The 24,699-nt window shown below is 38.9% G+C and overlaps 1 protein-coding gene across 1 annotated transcript in view; it reads left to right on the top strand.

The window, feature by feature from the left end:
- Nucleotides 1-10,839: 10,839 nt before the first annotated feature.
- The window catches only part of DOK6 (docking protein 6), a 435,054-nt gene continuing 421,194 nt past the window's right edge, over nucleotides 10,840-24,699 (top strand). The window contains exon 1 of the mRNA XM_008013818.3: nucleotides 10,840-11,262. Within this exon, the coding sequence (XP_008012009.1) occupies nucleotides 11,197-11,262 (66 nt within the window). The 5' untranslated portion in view covers nucleotides 10,840-11,196. The remainder of the gene's footprint in view (nucleotides 11,263-24,699) is intronic.

The following is a 24,699-nucleotide window of genomic DNA, read 5'->3' as shown; positions in this document are numbered from 1 at the left end:
TATGTGTGTGTGTGTGTGTATATGTGTGTGTATATATGTGTGTGTGCGTGTGTGTGTGTGTGTATTTCTTTTCTTTTTGAGACAGGGTTCTGTCACCTAGACTGGAGTGCAGGGCTGGGATCCTGGCTCACTGCAGCCCCGACTTAGTGGGCTCAAGAGATTTTCCCACCTCACCCTCCTGAGCAGCTGAGATTACAGGCTCATGCCACTATGCCTGGCTAATTTTGTATTTTTTGCAGAGACTGGGTTTTACCATGTTGCCGAGGCTGGTCTTGAACTTCTGTGCTCTGGCCATCCACCTGCCTTGGCCTCCCAAACTGTTGGACCACAGGCATGAGACACCACACCTGGCCTACAGTAACATATTTCTAAAAAACACATAAAATAAATAAGAAAAATTATCTGATACTGACAAAATTGGACATGTGAAGGGACTCGAACAATTTCCCCTCTAAAGAAATGTGTTGAATTCTGAAGTCATGTAGCATGGTTTAAAAGGTGACGTCAAAAATTTCTGAAAAGTAGCATGCCACTTCCTCATAGTCTTATTGTTTTTTAGGAGTCAAAGATCCATCCGGTCTTTGAAAACACAGCAGATGGGTAAGTGTTTAAAGCCATAGAGAAAGTGGTGACATCATGTGTAAGCAGTCATTTCTATTCTAAGAACATTTGGCTACATTGCTCTAACTGGAGACTGAGAATTTTTAGGTTACTCCCATTGGTGGTCCATAGGTATGGAAATGAGAAACTAAGTGGAAGTTTTGGAATGACAATGGGGCCTAAGTAACCAACTGGAGACAAGCAAGGAACACTGTCTCCTCCTCAAAACATTTGCCATTGGCTAAAATTCAACCTCTATTCATATAAAATCTACCCAAAAACCAGCAATAGAAATTTCTGCATAACAAAGTTATTTATGAAGTTAATATCTTAATTAATGTAATATTAGATTTCCCCAAAGTAAGTGAACAGGCGAGAACATCCAATCTTACCAATTCCATTAAAATTTAAATAGACCCTAACCAGAGCAGGAAGAAGTAAAACTATTTTTATTCGGAGATGACATCACTGTACATGTAGAAAACTCAAAATAATTTGCAAATCGACTACTAGCTCTAATAAGTGAATATAGCAAGGTTAATATATAAAATCAACTGTATTTCTATATAGTAAAATAAAAATATTTCAAAAACATTACTTATATTGGCAGTAAAACATCACATTTAAATATCAAGAAATAAATTTAAAGAAATATGTGAAGGCCTCTGCAGTCATAAAATATTTTAGGGAGCATAGCGTATTAGTTTGCTAGGGCCACCATATAAAAGTATCAAAGACTAGGTGGCTCAAACAACAGAAATTTATTTTCTTATACGCTGAACGCTAGAAGTCTTGAGAGCAAAGAATCAGTAGGGTTAGGTTCTTCTGAGTTCTCTCTCCACAGCTGGTAGACGGACGTCTTCTCCCCCCGTATCTTCTCATCATCTTCTACCTCTACCTGTCTATCTCCAAACTTCCTCTTCTTCTGAGGACAACAGACATACTCAATTAGATCCCCTCTCCCCACCAATACCTCATTTTTAACTTGACTCCATTTTTAAATACAGTCACATTTTACGGTACCATGAATGAGGGCTTCAATATATAAATTTTGAGTAAACGCAATTAAGGCTATAATAGACAGTGAAACAATAGTGGAAATAAAGAGAGTGAAAGAAATAATATTTGAAGGAAGTAGGAGAGAGATGTTGTGTGTTTGATGTCCATGGCCCAGGGGTTGGGGACCCCCGTGTTAAAATGTGTTTGACTCTAGGAAGTGGGGCTGTATCTAAGTAAAGAACTAGCAGGAAACTAGTTATACATTTTATAAAACATTTTGGACAGCGGTGTGTATATGTAAAAGATAAATGAAAAAATACAATTAAATAATAAAAATATGAGTTGATTAACGAGAAAAAGTAAACCTAATCAAAAGAAATCAAAAGAAAGACAGAAGAAAGGGAATACAAAATTTTAGAAATGAGACTACCACTGTAAACATCAAAGAGATATTTAAAATTCTGTATATAACATGAAATAATTAATTTTAAAATCCTAAAGATATTTGTGATTCTGTATTACATAAATCACTAAAATTAGCAGAGAAAAATTTTTGTACACTTGGAAGACTCATTGAATTCAGATGAGTTAAAAGCAATAAAAGAATTAACTTGTCAAATATATGGGGCCAAAAATTTTGTCCACTTCTAAAGACCAGATCATTTTTTATTTAAAATATTTCTGAATAGAGAAAAAGGAATGCCATTTGCTATTTCCATTTTTACAAAATACACAGAATACTAACTACATGGCAACTATAATTACATTAATCACAGGTAACTTATCCCACCAAATTGAATACATTACTTATTAATCTTGATTAACCAAATTGTATTTTAGGAATTGAAGATGGCCAACACAAATAAATACATTAATGTACTTAGCTTATCAAATTTAAGATACAAATTATATTATGATTTTCACAGATACAAAAGACACATTTAGTACTTTTTTTTTTTTTTTTTTTTTGAGACGGAGTCTCGCTCTGTCGCTCAGGCTGGAGTGCAGTGGCGCCATCTTGGCTCACTGCAAGCTCCGCCTCCCGGGTTCACACCATTCTCCTGCCTCAGCCTACCGAGTAGCTGGGACTACAGGCGCCCGCCACCACGCCTGGCTAATTTTTTGTATTTTTAGCAGAGACGGGGTTTCACCGTGTTAGCCAGGATGGTCTCGATCTCCTGACCTCGTGATCTGCCTGCCTTGGCCTCCCAAAGTGCTGGGATTACAGGCGTGAACCACCGCGGTTGGCCCACATTTGGTAAAATTCAATAAACATTTTGGTTAACAAGTACTTTACAAAATAAGACTTGAAAAGAAGTATTTTATCTGAATAGTTAACATTTTAATCCTTAATCCCTCCTCAAATTCTTTAGCAAAAATGTTATTGAATGACTGCATTAGCAGCTGTTACTTCACATTGTTCCAGAAGTTATATCCATTGCAAATAAAAAAATAAAAAAAATTATAGTAAAAATACTGAACAGGAGATAAAATTATTTTTATTTTAACAAAAAATGCAAGAAAATCAATTTAAAATGAATTCTAAATAGTAAGAACTTTCCATGAGACTTCTATAAGAGCATTTCCAATAATCCAATATTATCATCAGCGATAAAGTTTAATAAAGGAAACAATATTATTTATGACAGCGAAAAATGTGCCAAAGAATAAATTTAAAAGAAATATGTAAACATGATGCATATTTTAAAAAACTGCAATATGTTACCAAGTAGTATGATTTATGGAAAGAGGAAGCAGAGTCATAATCTAAATAGGAAAATACAAAATTTGAAGTATATGCATTTACTCAAATTTTAGTGAAAAATAATCATATAATTGCAAGCAAGTCCAATGGGAAATGGGGGTAGTGTGGGAAGTATGGGAGGAATTTATAAACTAAAACTTCGGTATCACAAATTTTGAAAAGAACAATTATAATACATACATTGAGATGGGAAATGAACTTGCATTGACAGATGTTAACCACCATTATAAGCATATGAAATCCACATTGTAATTATTATAAATGACTAAAATATGTGGTTCTATAATAAAAATTGACTATTCTATTCAGCTGAATAGAAGGTACAAAAACAAAAGCAAATATGTATTTATTTTTAGTAGACAATATATGGGCTATTCATATTAAATAAAGATCTATTCAAGAAGTGTATATTCAACATTAACAGAAATGTAGTCATGTCGGTTTTCCCTCAAATAAGTTTAAGTAAGTGGGTTAAATATTTATATAAAAATCTTCAATCGTAAATACAATATCTTAAAAAGATAGAAGTGGGTGCTCTGTAAGATGGTGTTGGTGTGGGTAGAAAAATAATTTGAATATCTTAAATCCTGTCAAATAAACAAAGACAGCAACTGGGATAGAAAAGGAAAAACATTGATAGAACTTCTGAATTTAACTAAGTGACAAGATATGCCACAGAAGGGAAAATCAGGGTGGGTATGGCTAATCACCAACAGCAACAAGGATCTCAGGGGATAAGTAGTTGTATAGGAGAAACTAGAGGAGAAGAACAATCTATTACTGCCCTAAGAATTTTATATATATATATATATATATATATATATATATATATATATATATCTCCAGTGATACACTTTCTAGAGGAAGATTTCCTACTTAGACTAAAGGAATAAGTAGACCAATCTGAGAACAATTAATTAAAAAAAAAAAAAAAGTAGTTTAAAAGATTGGGCTTCAGATGTCCCAAACTTCAAGTGGTTGTGTGGAGACTGTAGGTAGATGTGCAAGTGTATGGGAGTTGCTTGAGGATTAGCACTTGGAAATACGAAGTCCCACATTGAGGAGAAAACTATTGGACATTAGAATAAAAATGAACCAGGACAGGAATCTGTCATTATGAGAAGAAGATCGAGATATTCGTGGGTGAGGCACCTGAGGAGGTAAATTTCAGGGAGTCTCAAAAGGCATACACAGAAGCTGTATCTTTCATTACCTCATGGTACAAGGGAAAATGGATGCCAAGGGTATCCTAACTCAGTCTCTTACCCAGTAAACTAAACATCCTTAAAATACATTTTCAAAAAGCATAATTCCTTAAAAATGAGTGCCAGAAAAGATCTAGAGTGTGTTTTTAGATTTCCAGTATTTTGAATTAGAAACATGAACTAAGTAATACTTTTAGATGACATTCATAAGGAAGGAATATACTCATTTTGCAAACGAAAGGAAAAAAGGAGAGAGCAAGACATACCTAGGGAATACACTTGCGTGCTTTTGATAACTTATTCTTGAAAATGACATCCTATCACTTCTGCCAGACTGAGAATTTATTCAGTAGTCCAAGCCACATGCAAAGAGGCGATTGTAAGGAGACGGGAGGTTGTAGACCTGTCTTAAAAGCTGCCTCCCACAGGCTGCTCCCTGACCCTCAATGCTTCATGTTCCTCATGTGCAAAATATGCCAACCCCTTTTAAGACCTTCGGATTCTCTCTCACTACAGTCTGAACTCAAAGTACAAAATTTTGTTATATGAAACAGAAATGAGGCTTCTCAAGTGTAATGCCTTGGGCACAGTTTTTCAACTGTAGATCTTTTTTTCAAACCTTTGAAACAAAAGAGACAAGTTATCTGCCTACCATATATCCAACAATGGTGGGACAAAGCATAATACAGCCACTATGCACATTCCTGTTCAAAAAGGGAGAAAACAAAAGGAAAACAATTACTGGTCCATAATAATTCTGAAATCCAGATGGGGAAATGCTGGAAGTTCCGGACTAGTTCTCAGGGTGAGGGTATAATCCTCCAAGGTTTTTGCTCTCCCTTCTAGGCTCTTGGTTCCTCCCTCTGAGTATTATTTATTTATTTATTTATTTATTTATTTATTTATTTTTTATTTAATGTAGCATGTCTCTGCACCTGACCTATTCTGTCAGCCTGCTTCTTGTTAGTAGAATATTGGGAATCCACGTGCTTCTCCTCGTTGTAGATTATCTTTGTCTGGCAATGCTTCAGCATAATAAATCTTTCAAGAATGTTGTGGGTTTCCTGTGACTCTCTTTATTAGATCAAATCAAGAGCAGTGCCATAACAATGTGGGGTAAAGATAAAGCCAAGAGTGTGGCCATGAAATCATTGATTTTCTGAAATCTTAAACAATATATTTTATTGTCACATCCTTGACATTATCTTTACACTAAATATTCATGGCAGTCAGTGCCCAGGATGAGATCTTTGTTCAGCTTCCATTTATTAATTTGAGCATTCTGGTCTGGAGAAGGTGAGAATATTCAAAACCTGTTCTTGGCTCCCTTCTGTTCAACAGTCCTTCCCTCAGTGTATCTCTCTCCTTTCAATTTGTACTAAGTGGGGCCAGAAACAGTGACTCATGCCTGTAATCTCAGCACTTTGGGAGGCCACTGAGGCTGACATGGACAGATCACCTGAGGCCAGGAGTTCCAGAACAGCCTAGCTAACATGGTGAAACTCTGTCTCTACTACAAATACAAAAATTAGCCGAGTGTGTGGTGGCACATACCTGTAGTCCCAGCTACTCAGGAGGCTGAGACAGGAGAATCACTTGAGCCTGTGAGGCGGAGGTTGCAGTGAGCCAGGACCTTGCTACTGCACTCTCCAGCCTGGATGACAGAGTGAGATTCCGTCTAAACAAACAAATAAAAATGTACTAAATGGAAAGAAGAAACAGTTGCACTTGAAATACTTTGGATGGAGATTTTCTTATCTAGATCAGGGAGTTTATTACATGCATTTTCTAGTTTCCACATAGCTGCAAGGAACACTGTTACTAAGTTTCCTGCCACTAAATAACCAGAATACTCCTTTCAATTTTCAATCATATTTTCTTCACTTTGTTGTGTGAGCTTACTCAGTGCCCTCAAAGTTCAAACTGCTACAAACAGCACGTTGAAGATGCTTTCTGTCTTTACTAATACTCTTCTCAAGGCCACTCATAAGTTCCAAAATCATTCTCAAATTTTAGGTTTTTTTTTTTTTTCCATTAAGACAACACCCTACTTCCATATACCAAAGTCTATTTTAGTTATTAACTTACAAATAACTAAAGTTTCCTTTGTTGAAAAACAACTAGGAGCAGCCCAGCTGGTTGGTCTTGGCTCAGGCTCTCTCAGTGACTGCCAGGGTGTGGCCATCTAAAGTGAATGGGCAGATCTGTTTCTGAGTTTACTAGCATGGCTTTTGGAAAGCCTCAGATGGACACCCTCCAAGCTCATTTGCATGGGCCTCTCCATAGGATTGCTCATATTGTGGTAGCTGGCTTCCTCCAGGGTAAGCTTTCCAATAGAGATGACCCAGCATGTAAGAAGCCACAGTCTTTTTATAACTTAATTCAGGGAGAACACTCCATCACTTCTGCTGTATTCATTAGAAGCTGGGCGGGGGGAGGGGAAAGTCCATCCCACACTGAGAAAGAAGAATTATACGGGGCCATTTATCAAGTCTTACGGCCCAATTTAGAGGCTGCCTACTGGAGTAATAAAATGTTGAATCGCACCCTTTTTTGTTTGTTTGTTTTGTTTTTTTGAGATGGAGTCTTGCTCTGTCACCCAGACTGGAGGGCAGTGACGCAATCTCAGCTCACTACAAGCTCCGCCTCCCAGGTTCCCGCCATTCTCCTGCCTCAGCCTCCTGAGTAGCTGGGACCACAGGCGCTGCCACCACGCCCGGCTAATTTTTTGTTATTTTTAGTAGACACGGAGTTTCACCGTGGTCTCGATCTCCTGACCCTGTGATCTGCCGGCCTCGGCCTCCCAAAGTGCTGGGATTACAGGCGTGAGCCACCGCGCCTGGCCGCCTTTTTTTTTTTTTTTTTTGTAAGACAAAAATAGGTACCCATATATATCTTTCCTTGTATTTAAAAATAAAATAAAATAAAAATAAATAAAAAGGCAAACCAAAATCTAATGAAAATTGTTTCTTACAAAGAGAGGAAGGGAAAGAAATGAGAGCTATATCTCTCAATGTGCCTTATTTGATATATCTGACTTTGGAAACTTGTAAATATTTCACATAGTGAGTATCTCAAAGGAAAAACAATCCTAAAATATGGAACATGTCAACATTAATTTGAATTGAAAATATACTTTGAAAGTGAGTTTTTTTCTTTTAATATATATTTCTGAAATTAAAAAAAGTTTCCTTGCTTTATAACTGAAAAGCATAAAACTAGTAGCAAAAAACACCACTAGCAACCAAATTATGGGAAATGAATTTCATTTCTCATTAAAACAAATTAAGGTTCCAAAAGAAATAATGAATTCCAGGTCTGCAGTTGGAAATGTATTAGATAAGCATGGGATACCTTGCTATTGATCACAGTCAGGCCAGTAAAGTTCATGGCTACCTGTTCAAAATGCAAAAATGTCTATGGAAGCAGCTCCTTCTCATCTAAGATGGGATAGTTCAAACACCAAAAAGAATAATGACTGTGATGCACTGAAATACATCAAATATACAAAACTACATTTTTGGAAATGATATTCCAAAGGCGGCAGGGATTCATTTCGAGTTTGCTAGAACCCATTCAAGATTTCTAAAACATGGATGATAATGTTTAAGAATCAAGCTTGCCTTTCTTATAGGGTGTCTATTTCAGGGGAATTCTCTAATTTGTGAGGGAAAGTATTTTTGTTTATTTGTTTCTTTTTTAGAAGAGGGTATATACTCATAAACTCAAGAATAAAGTTAAATTAGAAAATCACAACTTTGCAATCCCTAATGAAGTAATGTATCTAAGCAATGATCATCAGTGACACAAAAACCACTAGTTGAAAGGTTGGTGGAGAATTTGATAATTCTACAATTTCATAGAATTTATATTTTATTATTTTATAATGTACAGATGAGTGTTGACAACACTTTAACCTTCCAATCAATGGGACAGCTAGATGTTTTGTTCCTTTGCTACGATTCAGTAGAATATACACAGCATCTTTTATTATTTTGTAAAAAAAGTAGAATGCAAGTAAGTTTCTAAGTCACATTAGTAGGAAATGTGGGACTTGGGTGAACATATTTAATTGAGGCTATGCAACCAGATCCCGAATTGGGAAAATTTACATGACAGATAATCTAGGGCTTTCAAGAGGCAAATAAAGATCATAAAGAGAGGGACACGCATACATAAAAATTGCTGTAACACCAATTTAAAAATAAAAGATAAATGAGAATACTGAAATCATGCTAGGGTGTTACAAAGACGTTGATAAACATGAGTGTCAGCACAGTAATCACATACATAATCATTAAAAGCCATGATTAGTGATCACACCTGTTATTTATGTCAGCACTAAGATTGTTGCTGAGACAAAACTAATCCCTGACTTCAAAGAACTGATAACTGACTTGTGAAAACAGATGATTATATAAATAGGAGAAGGAATCTGTGGTCATGGAAATCATTGTAGACCTCAAACCAATCTTGAAACCTGTGGCTCTGCAACTGAATGTCTCTGAGCGTCGATTTCATCTAGTAACTGGCAAGTTATTCTTCATTTAACATATGTGGTTGCAAAGAGGGCTGAATAAAATAACTTATTTAAAGCATTTACAAACCTAAAGCAGTCTTTATATTTAAAAAAAAAAAAAATGGCCATGCAGTGTATGAAATAGTAAAAAGTGGGTGGAATAGACAAGCTGTGCCAGGTATTCCGAGGAAAGAATTACAAGGAGTTATCAGAGAGTTTATGCAAATTTTCTGAGAAGGTCAGAGCTTGAGCCCATTCCAGGGAGTTTATGCAAATTATCTGGGAAGGTGAGAGTTTGGGCCCATTCCAGAGTGACAGCGGAAAGGATTTTACCATGTTATTCTTAGTATCTGATCTGTCCCAGCATCTGGTACTTTGCACGGTGGGAAGTTTTTTTTATTAAAAACAAAACAAAACAAAACAAAACAAAAAAACCAGCTAGCCCACATTAATAAATGAATAGGAATAGCGTGCTGTTAAAGCAAATAAGAATTTCCATTGGTTTACATGGGCTCTAGATGGAGACTTCTGCTAAGTATGAGCCAAAACTCTCCCCTGGATGCTGTCTGGTTGGAGTGAGGGACATGCTACCTTGTTCTTCAAGTTTTTTACATTCCCCCCTCAACCCCATTCAAGTTCAGTTTCCTTTCTTTCTTAGTATTATTGTGTTTCAAATAGGGGTGGGAAATTTTAAATGAGAATCTGGAAAAATACTGCTCACTGTAATAAACAAACACCATCTTTTGATTAAATATAACTTTTGCAGGAGTCACCTTAAAAATTGTCAACCTTTATACATTTTACTAATTAGAAACATCCTTAGCAAGTAAGTACTAAATGTTCTAGCCTATAGTAAAAATCCATATATTGCCTCCAGTCGAAATTCATTATCCCTCTTTTTCCTCGAATCTTTCACAAAAATATAATCTTAAAAATTAAAATGTCTTTACAATAATGGAAAACCTACTTTTAAAATACCATGTGTTTCTACATTAAGGGGAGAAAGTTCTTCATTTTTTGTTTGTACAAGTTGAGCATTTCAAGAAGTCATTGGCATCCATTGATAACAACCACATTCTCCATTTTCCCAGAAGAGCCAGGAGCCACTTTTAGTCCTAGTTAACGAAAACGCATGCATAAATCAACCATTCGGGTCGGTCTTCTCCACTCCTTCAGCAGAGGACGTCGGCGCCCGGCTGCCTCGCCCGCTTGCCTGTTTCTAGGCTGCGGGAGGATTAGACACATGCGCACGATTGGTCTCTTTGTGTGCACCAGGAAGGGTTTGGCGTCGATTGATTTACACTTCCTAACGGGGCAAAGACCTGGAACGACCGCGTGTGTTTGGGAATAAAAATGTACTGTAAACAAGGCCGATGAAATAAACAAGTGTCTCGCTCCCGCTGGCCTTCCACGTTGGAAGTGTCCCCACCGCCCTTTCCCCGGTGCCCAGCTTGCGAGTGGAGATTTAGAGCCCGGGAATGAGGCGCTGTGTCCTTAGGAATCTCGCGCCCGGGGAGCGCTGAGGGACCGGGGAGCCGGGTGGGGAGCCGGGTGGGGAGCGGGCCCGGGGCGCGCGGCGGCGGAGGCGCTCCCGCCCGCGCGGAGAGGGATGGAGCGCTTCTTGCGAGCGTCTACGAGCCCAGCCATCCCGCGGACCAGGGGGAGGGAGCGGGGCCGGCGCATCAGCCCGCCCCCCCGGCCCGCCCCCTCCCCCCGCGCCGGGGAGCCGCGGTGGTGCGCTCCGGCCAGCTGTGCGCCGCCGAGCGAGGCGCCAGCCCGTGGGTGCTGCCGGGGGCGGCGGCGCGGTGGGGGCGCCCGCAGCTGGCGGCGGCGCGGGCCGCGGCGCGGGGCTCGCGGCGGGGGGCGAAGGTGAGCGCCGGAACGCGGAGGGCTGGTGCGGCTCACGGCGCCGGGCCCCGTTCCCCGTCCGCGGCGGCCCTGCAGGCGACCCCGCGTCCCCACCGGCGGGAGCTCGGGGAGGAGCGGGCGGCGGCGCTGCTGCTGGCGGCGGCCGGCTGGATGCGAGACCCGCGCAGACCCGGCGGCGGACGGCGGCTCTCGACTCTGGAGAGCGGATCGCGGAGCGCAGGAGCCGGATCGCGCTGGCCATGGCCTCCAACTTTAACGACATAGTCAAGCAGGGCTACGTGAAAATCCGCAGCAGGAAGCTAGGGGTGAGTGGTTCGCTCGGCTTGCTCCTTCCCCTGCGCTCGTTCGGCCCGGCTGGCTGCCTGGGGGGGGGGGGGGGGGGGGGGGGGGCCGGGAGAGGTGACCCGTGCGGGTACAGGGCAGAGAGGGACCCGGCCCTGTTGCTTGGCCAGGTGGGGGCCCGCACCTGCCGGGGGGGTTCTGCAGACGGACCTGCGGGCTCCGGGAGCGCCTGAGTCCCCATCCTCGAGTGCACCGGGCTGTCTTCGACCGTGCGGGGAAGTCAGTAGACGAAAGGGGTTGTCAGTTCCAACGAGGAACGTGCCTTGGAGGAGGTTTCTTTGCGGTGCTATCCACGATGGTCTGTTCTCAAAAGTGTGCGCCTTTCGGGTGGAACTGCTGTGTGGCGACGCTCGCGTGTGTTTAGAATCACCATTTTCTGGTCCCCGCTTCCCAAGCTCAATTCGAAATTCCCATTTTATGCCCTCCCAGCGCCGCGCGTCCCTGCCGGCTGTAGCGAGCGAGTTTAGGGCGCCTTCGCCGTGGCGGAGGGCGGCTCCCGCGCCCCGCGAGTGCTCCCCGACCCGGGGACCCGCACCCGCGTGCAGGCAGGTGTGTGCCCCGCGCCCGCCGGCGGACACTGCTCCGTAACGGCAAAGTTGATGGAGACCTTTCCCTACTTCTTGAGAGATACGCTGCCTGGCTTGGGAGGGAAACAGTGTAGAACCCAAGGATTCAAAACTATTCTAGTGACCAGACGAGGCGGTAGGAGGGACTCAACGGGAGGCAGCGGGACAGGAGGGGCGGGCACCTGGACGGGAGCGGCCTAGACTTGGGACGCGAGGGGGAGGATGGAGGGACGGGCAGGAGGTCCCCAGGGAGCGCGCGAGGTGGGGTGACCTGGGAGGCTGACCCGGGTGGGGTGGTCCGGAACAGCGAGGGGAAACTCGTCTGGGAAAGAAAGTGCCCGTGCTCCGGACTCTGGTTGTGTCTGCCTCACTGTCCTCCAAGTTCCAGTTCTACCAGGCTCCTGCATCCCGGGGCAAAAGAGAAGAACCTTCTCTTGAGCTAGAACCTTCCCTGTGTTCCCTGATGACTGGAAGAATCCTCCAACTTGGAGAAGGGGAAAAAGAGGGGAGAACTTAGCTCATTTCTGTGTAAAAAAGAAAGCAAAAGAAGGGCAGTGTTAGAGAGTAGAAGAAAGGTACAGTAGAATCCCCGAAAGAGGGCAGATCACCAAGCACCAGGAGTCGCTTTGCCAGGAGTTGGCGGCGCCAGGTGTTGGGGACAGGAGGACGGACGGGAAAGGCCGACTTGACTCTTGGTGCTGCCTCTGCTGGGTTTCGCATTAAAGGTGCAGACTGTACCCCAAGGACAACAGGGGCCCATTCTGGAACTTCAGCAGTTCTGTAGTAGACTGGGAGGCTGCAAGAGCGAGTGCGACAGCAACGCCCCCCTTCCTCCAGCCTGGAGCCACCGTGCGCTGCCGTGAGCCCCGCCAAGGCGAAAGAGAGCAGGCGCCAGAGTCAGATCCTCGGCCAGGTTTCAAGGGCTTTTCTTGGGTAGGAGAAAGCGCCTCATTCTTTTCCAGGGCTATAAGGACGAACCCACAGAAAAAACTGTGGTTCTCCAGGAGTCTGGTGGTTCCTCGCAGCCGGAACGCAATGCTCAAGTCTGTCACCACACAGCTGTCAGCCAAGGGAGGTGCAGAGCTGGAGGTGGAAGGGAGTCATCTTCTTAGCTTGACCTTTGAAGCCCTTTGCTTTACGACACGATGCTTGTTTATTTTTCTCGGCCTTTGTTCTTCTTGAAATCGAGATTGTGTGTGATGCTTCACACTATATATAACTAATAAATGAGTTAAGTCCCACACAAGATGTGTGTCTGCGTTCACAGAGTCACCTGCATGTGAAAATGAGACTGAAGAATGTAGACTGAGTATCCCCTTCCTGCGCACTTGGCCCTGGAGTCCATAGGATTCCCCCCCACCCCATCCAAGCCTGCCAGGATTTCACACAATAAAAACTGAGTATGTAACCCAATTATAACACACGGCCCAAGGAAAGTGCATTGAATGCTTTTTGGGTAACTGGCATTCACGGCGTTTGAAATGTCATCTTGAACACCATTTCTGCCTACCGATGTGTGCAAACGTATATTTACACTTACAAAGCTTCTTTTGCTGTGTTCACTGTTTAGAGCTTTGCCTTTGTAAAGTGCAACCTTCATAGAAAACAATAAAAGTGTGTTTATATAAAAATTAATTGCTTTTGTCCTCCATTTCTACCTGAGAAACGTAAACTTCAAAGTTAGATATTGAAACAGTTTTGTTTTAAATTAAATCAAAATACTAAATTCACCTTGACTATTTTGGGAACTTTTTTTTAAGTCAGATGCTTTTCTATTCAGAATATTCTAATATGCAGAAGAGTGAATTTAAATGGCAGAACTTCACATGGCTGGTTCTGTGACGCTTACTAAGTTAAGTGAGTCCCATAAGAGAGTAAAACTCTAAGCAAATACTGTGTGCCTTAAAGAGTCATACCCCAAATCATAAAAATTGAAATTATCGAAACATTAATATTTCCTTTGCATAGTTAATAATACTTATTCCTAATTTTATGGACTCGAAAGTATGAACTTTTCCAAGTAACATATTTTTTAACTCTAAGGATAAGATGAGTTCGTATGATTTATGTCCAAAACTAAATTTCAAAATATAAATAATTATAATTAAACATGCATAGATATTTGATTCATTATGGAAAGGACTCATGCTTTCAAAAATTGAAGTCTGTGATATTCTAATGGAGAAAAAAAAGGCCTGGATATGAGGCCAGTTGCATCAGAGATAATTACTGACATGAAACGTAAGTTATGATGAAATGTTCTAATGTGCCCTTTGCTCCTCACAGATTAGTGCAATTTTGAATGAGGGCTGTAAGGCATTTCTTGTCCTCTAGGTAGCAAGTCAGCCCTTTCAGAGGGGCTTCCAGTTTTACGAGGTCAAAAGGGCCCTTGCCCTGTGTCTCACGGGGGAAGCTAGCAACCTTTTGAGTCCAGTCCCTTACCCACTGTTTGGGCAAAGAAGTAAAGTTTAGTAAGCAAGGCATATATAGCAAAATATCCAGTCGGTTTTTGGTTTGCAGCCAAACTAAGAACTCAATCACTGAAAGCATTAATAATCCAACAGTTTATGTATTGACCCTAAAGTTATCAAAAATAGATGCAGCATTGTGGAATGATACCATTATCATCATCATCACCACCATCATCACCATCATCACAGTCATTGTCATCAACATCACTGTACAAATTTTAGACTGCTATACCTTGACTTATTCTAGACACAGACCTCACATCATTTTTTTTCAAGGAATTCATTCAAATACATCAACGTGACTATTCACAGACACATTGTATACAGGCAAAATAGTGTCTTCTACAGACATTTTATATTTCTTACTCAAACTCAGGTGAGAGGTTGGTATTGATATGTGTGGGTTCTGGAGGAGTGTCTCAGGATAGGGTGGTTGTGTGTGTGTGTGTTTGTATTCAGGTACACACTCAACACGCGATCAAATTATCCTGGAGTGTCCACAGTTTGAGAGGCAGTGTACACTGGTGTTTGTGTGTGTATTACAGAGTCATATTGTGTTAAGCCTGAATTACTTATCATAAATAACCCCTGCATCATTGCTACTCAGAGTACATCATTGTCTCTGGGCCAGTCATTGTCACTTTGCACCAACTTCGCTGTAGGAGAAGCAGGGAAACGTGGAGGAACAGATTTGGGGTTTTGAAGAGCACTAACTTTATGAGCTGAGCACCTATTGAGAATTTCACTTTTTGCGTATTTTTCTTTTGTTTTAACAACTTACTGTGGATTCACCTACCTCTTGCCCTTTCTCCCTTCTTGATTAAAACCTCAGGACAACTCCATTCCTGGCTTAAGGATAATTGATCTCCTTTCTGTAAACACTGTGAGTTTTCCTTTCCTCTCACAACAGCTTTCCTCAGAATATTTGTTCATGAGAGAGATTTATGAAAATTTACCCTTTTATAGAAGCTCACTCATTAAAATAAATACAAATGGCTGGACACGGTGGCTCAAGCCTGTAATCCTAGCATTTTGGGAGGCTGAAGCAACATGGTGAAACCCTGTCTCTACTAAATATTACAAAAAGTCAGTGGGGTCTGGTGATGTGTACCTGTAGTCCCAGCTACTCAGGAGGCTGAGGCATGAGAATTGCTTGAACCTGGGAGGTGGAAGTTGCTGTGAGCCAAGATCGTGTCTCTGCGTTCCAGCCTGGGTGGCAAAGCGAAACTCTGTCTCAAAATAACTAATAAAATAAAATAAATAGAAATGTGCATATGTACATTTGTATATTTTGTCCTTTAGACCACTTTACAATTTCTTTGGTCTCCAAGTCTGTAAAAACTAGTTTTTAAAGAGAGATTATATCTTGTATGGCATGCATTACCAATTTGCCAAGCATTAGATGCATAAATATATTTAAGATAAAACATATAAATAACTTAGTCATTCTGACCATTTCAAAGTTCTGAAGAACTTTGAGAATCATTACTTCATATATGAATTCCCAATCTGTGGATTTATAGTGCAGAAATTATAGTGAATATGTTTCAATCTTTACTTGTCTAGAATATTGTGAATCCTGGACATTGTTTTCTGAAATGGATCTGTGATATCAATTTGTATAGTTATCATTTCTCATTAAATACTAATTCAGCATGTGACAATTTCAAGTATTTGAACTATTTGATTCTAGATTTTTATTCATGTGACAATTATGCATATTCTTTACACTGTGTGTACATTTGCCACTTATTTCTGTATCTATATATATATTCCTGCAAATAATGCTAGTTCTTAGAATTTTCCAGTAAGAAAAGATCTTAAGTATCTTCTACCCAATTCCTATATTTTATGTTATCTTCAGCTGCCTGTTTGTGTGTATGACATCTGATGTATGCTTAGAAACTACTATCTCTATTGGCAATTTTTTTTCCTTTTAAAAACATGCCTCTATCTGCATATGAACATGTCTGATGTTCTTTGAATTTTTAAAATTAAGCCAAAGACAGTGAAAATTAAGGTAATTTTTACAGTAAAAACCAAATACGGACATTATGGCTGGATTTTGCTATTAAATTATTATGCCCATATAAGGCCTTGGGAGAGGCTGGTAATAAGAGAGAGTTATCAAGATTCACGTCTCAGTTTTTATCTTGATAGATTTACAGATGACTGCTGGCAAGGTGAACTTTAAAAGTGACATTCCTTTTCTTAGAAAACAAAGATAATACTCAATACTTAAAGAGATCTTTCAAATGACTGAAATTAACAGTGAGCAGGGAAGTGCTACAGTGGTCAAGTATCTTTGTACGATCTACATTCCCAGTTTCCTTAAATGTCTTTCAAACATGCACAACAATGGTGAATATTTTGGATCACTATACAATAGAATACGGAATAAAAAAATTAGTTTAGGCCAGGTGCAGTGGCTCATGCCTGTAATCCCAACACTTTGGGAGGCCGAGGCTGGCAGATCACCTGAGGTCAGGAGTTCGAGAGCAGCCTGGCCAACATTGTGAAACCTCGTCTCTACTAAAAATACAAAAATTAGCGGGGCACGGAGGCCGGCGCCTGTAATTCCAGCTACTCAGGAGGCTGAGGCAGGAGAATTGCTTGAACCCAAGAGGTGGAGGTTGCAGTGACCTTAGATTACGCCACTGCACTCCAGTCTGGGCAACAAGAACGAAACTCCATGTAGAAAAAAAAATAGTTTACTATGAAGCATATATATTTGACATAAATGTCATCTTTTTGAAGTATTTTTATTAGTTAGCATTGCCCTGTTTGGATCATAAACCATGTAGATACTGTTGAGTAGGACAATTCAGTATTGTATCTTTGGACTGTTTCTATTTATATCAATTTTAGAAACTGTAGAAGATAAAAGACATGCAATACAAACAAAATTATAGTTATCTGTAGTCCCACCATTTACAGATAATCTCTAGATTTCACACATTTTTGAGTGCAGTGCTGGTTTTGAGAAGACATAATTTCTATCAAATAAGATCAAATAATTAAAAGGGACCATACTATAATTTCTTTAGCCTCAGTTTTATTACTTGTGCCTCACTTTAGTCACAGTATTTTCTGTTTTTCTTCAAGGTCTTGTAACTTTGTCCACAGAGCCCACAAATTCTAGATAGGGAACATTTTCATTAACTTTCTACATAAATCCTCATTAGATTTATTTTAAGATACAGAGCAGTATTATCCTCTAAGTAATTCATTTTTATATTGTTACACTATTACTCAATGAGAATATTGCACCTGTCAGTCAAACTGGATAGAATAAGAAATGATATTTTGCTATAAGCAAGAGCAGAAATTAATAAAACTACTGTTTGCATGGTATTTGCAATGATTAGTGATGGTTGTAACCTTTCAACATGGGCAAAATATTTTGTCTGCCATTTTCCTGAATTATTTGCAACAATTCTTGTTTAATTTTTATTTTTGGCTTAACAGTAAAATTACTGGGAGCAAAGACATATTAATGCTTAGTTTGAGACTTCATAATGGTAACATAATCTCACTACATTTTGTATGTATTGTGCATTTTACAGCTTGTAAAGACTTATCACACATGTTATATAATTCTTATGGTAGGATTTTAAATGTATATTCTATTTTTAACCCCCATTCTGTACATAAACTAGAATGCAAAAGGAAAATCAGCTGGAGTTACTGAGATACAGCTTGGGTTTGTGTGTTTGTGTATACAAACCTAGGTTTATAACTTCAAGTTCAGTATAATAGCTACTATCCAACAGCTACCACTTTGGAGTATATATAGACAAGTTCAACACAGTCATGTGTACCTTTCAAAGTCAGCGTGCTTTCTTTGGTATCTTGGTGTAAAGCTGATATGATCATTCACTTTACTCAATGCTACGTTATTAAGATTGCAGATAAAAATGCTATTTAGTGAAATAATTTATGTCACAATAAGGAAGTACTATGTAGATACTTGTCCAGGCCACACTGAATTGATACAAATTCATTTTCATTGATACCAAACACAAATTCACTAACCTCCCCTTTTAGAAAAAAAAAAATAGAGCACCTTTCAAAATTTAGCTGACAGTGTCTGGGTAGAACTTTAAAAGTTATTTAAATAGTTAAATATATTTATTTTAGCATTACCTTTATTTATGGAAGATTATATTTTATTTAACATAGCTTGATAAAAGATTATGTTTAAATCAGCTTACTGAAAGGTGAGTTCATTTAGAGTTCATTTAAAGAAAACCTAAATATAAAAACTATGCAGATTAATGGGGATCCGACAAATCAAAAGGCAGTATATGGTGACAGAGTCATGCACCATATAGTATGACAGCGTTAGCTAAATGCCCAAGCATGGACAGTACTCCACCGCAGCATGATCTCAACTCAAGAGGCTGGATTATTTTGTTTGTTTCTTATTTTTGTTGCTTGTTGCTTTAAAGGGGCTTAAATCAAAATAGATGTATTTAAATTATGTTCCTTTATTTAACAACTATTAATTTTTTAAGCTGCCTGTATGCCAATCTCTTATTCAAATGTGTACATTTATATATAAAATGTGTTACATGTTGATATGCTTTGGCTGTGTCCCCGCCAAAATCTCGTCTTGAATTGTAGCTCCCATAATCCCCAGGTGCCATGGGAGGGACCTGGTGGGAGGTCATTGAATCATGGAAGTGGTTTCACCCATACTGTTCTTGAAATAGTGAGTCCTCACAAGATCTGATGGTTTTATAATGGGCTTCCCGCTTCACTGGGTACTCATTCTCTCTCCTGCCGTCCTGTGAAGAGGTGCCTTCCACCATGATTGTAGGTTCCCTGAGGCCTCCCCAGCCATGCAGAACTGTGAGTCAATTAAACCTCTGTCCTTTATAAATTATCCAGTCTCTGGTATGTTCTTACAGTGACCTGAGTATAGACTAATACACATGTAGAAATGTGTGTAGTAATTTTTTCCTGATGATTTTTCCATTGTAAATATGGAATTGCTTTTTTCTGATTACTCACTACCTTTTAGCATGTTTATGTCTGTATGTATATATGTACACACATATATACATATATAATGTGTTATATATTGAATATGTGTATATTCAATAGAATATGTATGTATTTCCAGGCCGGGCGCGGTGGCTCAAGCCTGTAATCCCAGCACTTTGGGAGGCCGAGACGGGCGGATCACGAGGTCAGGAGATCGAGACCATCCTGGCTAACATGGTGAAACCCCGTCTCTACTAAAAAAAATACAAAAAACTAGCCGGGCGTGGTGGCGGCGCCTGTAGTCCCAGCTACTCGGGAGGCTGAGGCAGGAGAATGGCGTAAACCCAGGAGGCGGAGCTTGCAGTGAGCTGAGATCCGGCCACTGCACTCCAGCCTGGGCGACAGAGCCAGACTCCGTCTCAAAAAAAAAAAAAAAAAAAAAAGAATATGTATGTATTTCCAAATGGCATGTTACTACCTGTACATATGGAATTGCTATCTTTCCTGAGTGGATAGCAGAATGCACTCCCCCCCTTCTGCACCAGAAGAAGATGTTCATAAAATGCTTTTGTAGAATACAAGGAAAGTTTTTAATTGTATAAACCATGTTATGTCTACATTAGTCTTTACTTGGAAAAATAGATGCAATATTTGTCTAAAATTGGAAAATTAGTATTTTCCCCCCAAACTATAAAAACTATAACTTTAACCCCATGGCAACCAGTAAATTTTATATTTATTTTTGTTTACATAGTTCTAGTAAATTTTCTCACATGCTATGCAAAAATAAAAATAAAATCATACTTTTCACATATTTCTCCTTGCTTTAAAAATATTCCTTTTTTATTTAACTTACTAGTAAATAGGAATACATTTTCCAGAGTGTTTTAAAGACCCTAGGGTAGTTCTGTAGAAAGCATTCGTGTCATTTTACTGATGCTTTCATAGACTTCCTCACATGTTTAGAATCCTTGAGATTTAGCTATATCAATCTTCTAAACAAAAGTACGTCTAGTGCCAAGTCATGATACTGAATTTACCTAGAAGCTACCAATTTTATGTGTAAGTGTGAAATGAACTATTCTAGACATTTAAAACTGGACAATTGTTTAGCACTCTGAAGGCCACTCAACACATTCTGTTGTTTTCTGATACTTTGCATAATTATCTATATTACCTATCCCTTTATTTAAAAAAAATCACTCTCAACGACAACTGCATATAGGAGTGACCTGCAGAGCTTGATCCTTCGGCCTGGGCTCTCCTCACTGAATTGGCTGGCCTGGAGTTGAGTGTGGGTTTGCCTTAAAGTTCCCTCAAGTGTTTTTAATATGACACCAGCATTGATAATTGTTGCCATAAAATGATAATTTTTTTAGGAAATAGAGAAAATATGTAACACGTTAGACTCCTCTAAACTGCTAACTACACTGTTGTTCATGCAAATACCTCTGAAATATAAAGTTAATTATCCATTAAATCCTTTATGTAACCCTCATTTCCTGACAGTCTATAATGCTTTATAATGTGAACACAGAAGGAATACAACAAAAAATTTCTTTGACATACAGAAATTCACTTCATAAACAATGCAATGAATTTGAGTTAATCCTTTCTGAGGACTTCTGGATCATGCTTTCCAGGCTCTCTTGATACATGACTGATGCTTCTACCAGCAATGTGGATGCTCTTAAAAGATTTCAATTGTCTAATTTGTGTATTCTCATCTAAGTAATTAAGATACCACGGCTATTTAAATTGTACTTAATTTAAGACTCACTGAGTTCTGAACAATGCAATCATGATTTTCCCAATGGGAGATTCGGTGAATGAGACTATATTTTAAAAAACCAATAGCTCAGAGTCAGTTTTGTATTCTTCATAAACCTGGGCTCATGGCTATGAAAGACAGCTGCTACCTTGCAACACCTTGCTCCTGGTATCTATGAGGTTTATGTTTTATGTTCTTTTCTTTCTTCCTTGTTTCCTACTTGAAGAGATAGGGCATAGCTGAATGGATGGGGAGAGAGAAAATTGAAGCAGTATATAGCACATACCTCTGAGTCCAAGCAGATAGTAGGTACCCTTGTGGTTTTTAGAGAAGGTGACCATAAAGCTGACAAGTCATGAATTAAGAAGAGTTTGTTAAAAGTTCTATGCATAAGACACAACATATCCAGGTAACAATATGTGTCTAGATGAGATGAGTGTGGAGTAATGAGAAAAGATCCAGAATAAGAGTGCTTGTAGAGTTCTAAGAAGCTGGGAAATTGCTGATGGGTTTTACAAGAGGGGTTAAATGTTCATTGTCAAATTAACAAAACCCCTGAGGCTGGGGTTTTGAATAGATTGTAGTGAAATAGGACTGCTGGCAAGGAGCCAACCGGAAGTGAGTTTCAGTATCTAGGAAAGGTACTGGGTGATTCTACAGGCTAGCCAGGTTGGAGAACCATTGCCACAGAAGTATTTTGTTTTTCTAGCTCTTGGGAAAAAGGAATCTTTCACCTACCATTGTTTGCATTGAGAATCCATCTGGCAGTCTTATTTTTGCCTTTTGAAAATGATTAGTCTCTTTTCTTCTGTCTGCTTTTAATATGTTCTTTATCTTTGGTTTTCAGGAGTTTTCTTATGACATGTAGAAATATAGTTTTCATTCCGTTCATCTTTCTTGAGGTTTATAGGGCTTCTTGATTCTATGGCTTGATATCATTTATCAGTTTTGAAACATTCTCCACCATTACCTCCTCAAGTATCAATTCTGTCCATTCATTCTTTTTGTCCTTACTCATATGTAAGAAAGCAGAGATATGGCAAGTAATTACTACCATATCTCAAAGTATCTTTATGCTTTTACTCTTTCATCTGTTTGCCTCTCAAATCTTCAAGATAAATATTTTTTCTTGCATTTCTTTCAGTTTGCTAATTTTCTATTCAGCTGCAAATAATCTACTGTTAAAACTATTGCTATCAATTTTGATGTTTTTATTTTTGTGTCTGGAATTCTCATTTGGTTCATTTAAAAATTATTATAAGAATAAATTATCAATTTTATCTTTGGTAGTTTTCAATGCCTTCAAATATCTATACTTCTTGTGTATGTGCAGCATTTGTGATCATGAGCATGCGGGCTTTCTTGAATTACAGAAATGGAACTTTCTCGCTGGTTAATTGCTTTTTGTGGAGGTAGAGGTCATGTGATCCTCCAGAACTCCGCTGAGACAGGAGAGTTGGCTATGGCTTTTCCTTCATTGTGAGACCCTCTACCTGTGATGATTTTGACTTGGAATATTCGCAAAACAAGTTGTCTACCTCCATTGTAGCACTATGGCTTGTCATAACGATGGTGAAGAAAAATAATTATTTTACTTTTGAGGGTTATTTTTTCTCTTTTGTTTGTTTTGGTAACAGCAATGGCAAGATCCACTCCCAGAGATTCTACGTGAATTGATTTCTGGGCAAGAGAATTATTTGTTTCAGGCTTGGTTTTTATCTCAAGTGATTCTAGAATAAATGAAGTACATTTTACCAGAATAATTTTTAATGCAAGTTGTTTATCACCATATATTTCCCCTGAACCCTAGAGAGCTACAATAAATAAGTTAAAGTATGCCTCCACAAGTAAAATAAAAATAAAAATAAAAATAAACACTATGAATGTCTCTATCAGCCATTTGTCATTTCTTTATTTCAGCCGGAATTTGAGTCTCTTTCCCATATTTGGAGAGTACTCCCACATTATGAATGGTGAAGGTAGTAAAGAAGGTCTTGCATCATAAAAGATGAAATGCCCAAAATGCTTATCTCCCTTGTAGCTAGAGCACAAGATCATGAGCTGGTTTTTAGAAATTACGGGAACCTAGGACCGACTTTGAGTTAGTGACAAAAGAGGCAGTTCAGTGGAGGAATCTTCACAGGAGACGACAGAGTAGTCATTTCTACTGGGTCAATGTAATGACACAAGAGCAGAAACAATGCAAATTACTGCATCTATTGCCTCAAGTGAATATACTCATTAAGCCACTTTACTAACTTTAGAGAATATTTATGGTTGCTTAGTCTTGAACCTGGTTCTCCAGTCCTCTATTCCTATTTTGAAATAATAAAAACTTTAATAAATTCCTTTCTGTCTAAATCAGCAAGTGTCAGCTTCTGTTGCTTGCAACTAATACATATAACTGATAAAACAGCATTATTGGAAGTGATTCAGTTAAGTTTTAAAATATTTTAAAATCATCCGTGTTTTAGATTAGTGAATATTAAATAGTTGTCTTTAGCAATAAGTAGATAGAATTAATTTCTCTTTTGTTTACTCCTAGCTTAGACATTAGAGCATCATTAGTGAATTATCCTGTTCACACATGGGGCTTTGTAGGAGCTTTGATATAAGGATACATCCAGATCATATAATTAAGAAAAAAGTTTGTTTTAAATAGGGACCCACACAAATACACATAACATATTTTAGGCAAAGGTGGAAAAATAATTTGATAAAGAGGAATGCCTTTTCAGCAAATGTTACTGGAGTAATTGAACATCCATGAGCAAACTAAGTGAAGCTTCACATCAGCTTCACACCTTGTAACTCAAAACAGATCACAGATGTAAAGCTATAAAAATTTTGGAAAACCATTAGAAGAAAATCTAGGACCAGGCAGAATTCTTAGACTTGACAACAAAATCATGTTCCATAAAAGGAAAGATTGACAAATTCATCCTATTGAAATTAAAAGCTTTTGCTCTATGAAAGACCCTATTAAGAGGATGAAAAGACAAGCTATTTACTGGCAGAAAATACTTAAGGACTATACATCTGTGATTTAAAAAAAAAAACTAGTATAAAACACTCTAAAAACTGTACAGTAAAATTTTTTAAAAACATAATTCAACCAGAAGACGGACACAGGACATGAACATACATTTCACCAAAGTTGACATAGATACAAATAAGCACATAAATAGGTGTCTGACATCATTAATCATTAGGAAGATGCAAATTAAAACTACCAAGAGATATCATTACACACCTGTTGGAAAGGCTAAGAAAAAGTGACAACCCTAAATGCTGACAAGAATCCAGAGAAGATGGATAGCTGGATCACTTGTACATTACTGGTGGGAATATAAAATGGTTCAGACACTCTGGAAAACAATTTGGCAATTTCTTAGCAACCTACATATGCAAAAATGAGACCTCGCAATTGCACTCCTGGACATTCATGTCAGAGGAATGAAAACTTCTCACATGCAAACCTATTCATGAATGTTTGTGGCTGCTTCATTTGAAATAGTAATAAACTGAAGATAAACCAGATGTCCATTGTTAAGTGAATGATTAAACAAGCTGTAGTTCACCAAATTATGCAATACTACACAG

This window comes from Chlorocebus sabaeus, chromosome 18 (assembly GCF_047675955.1).
Source record: "Chlorocebus sabaeus isolate Y175 chromosome 18, mChlSab1.0.hap1, whole genome shotgun sequence".
Classification (NCBI taxonomy): domain Eukaryota; kingdom Metazoa; phylum Chordata; class Mammalia; order Primates; family Cercopithecidae; genus Chlorocebus; species Chlorocebus sabaeus.
Note: the sequence above shows the minus strand (reverse complement) of the source record. Positions and strands in the feature narration are given on the sequence as shown.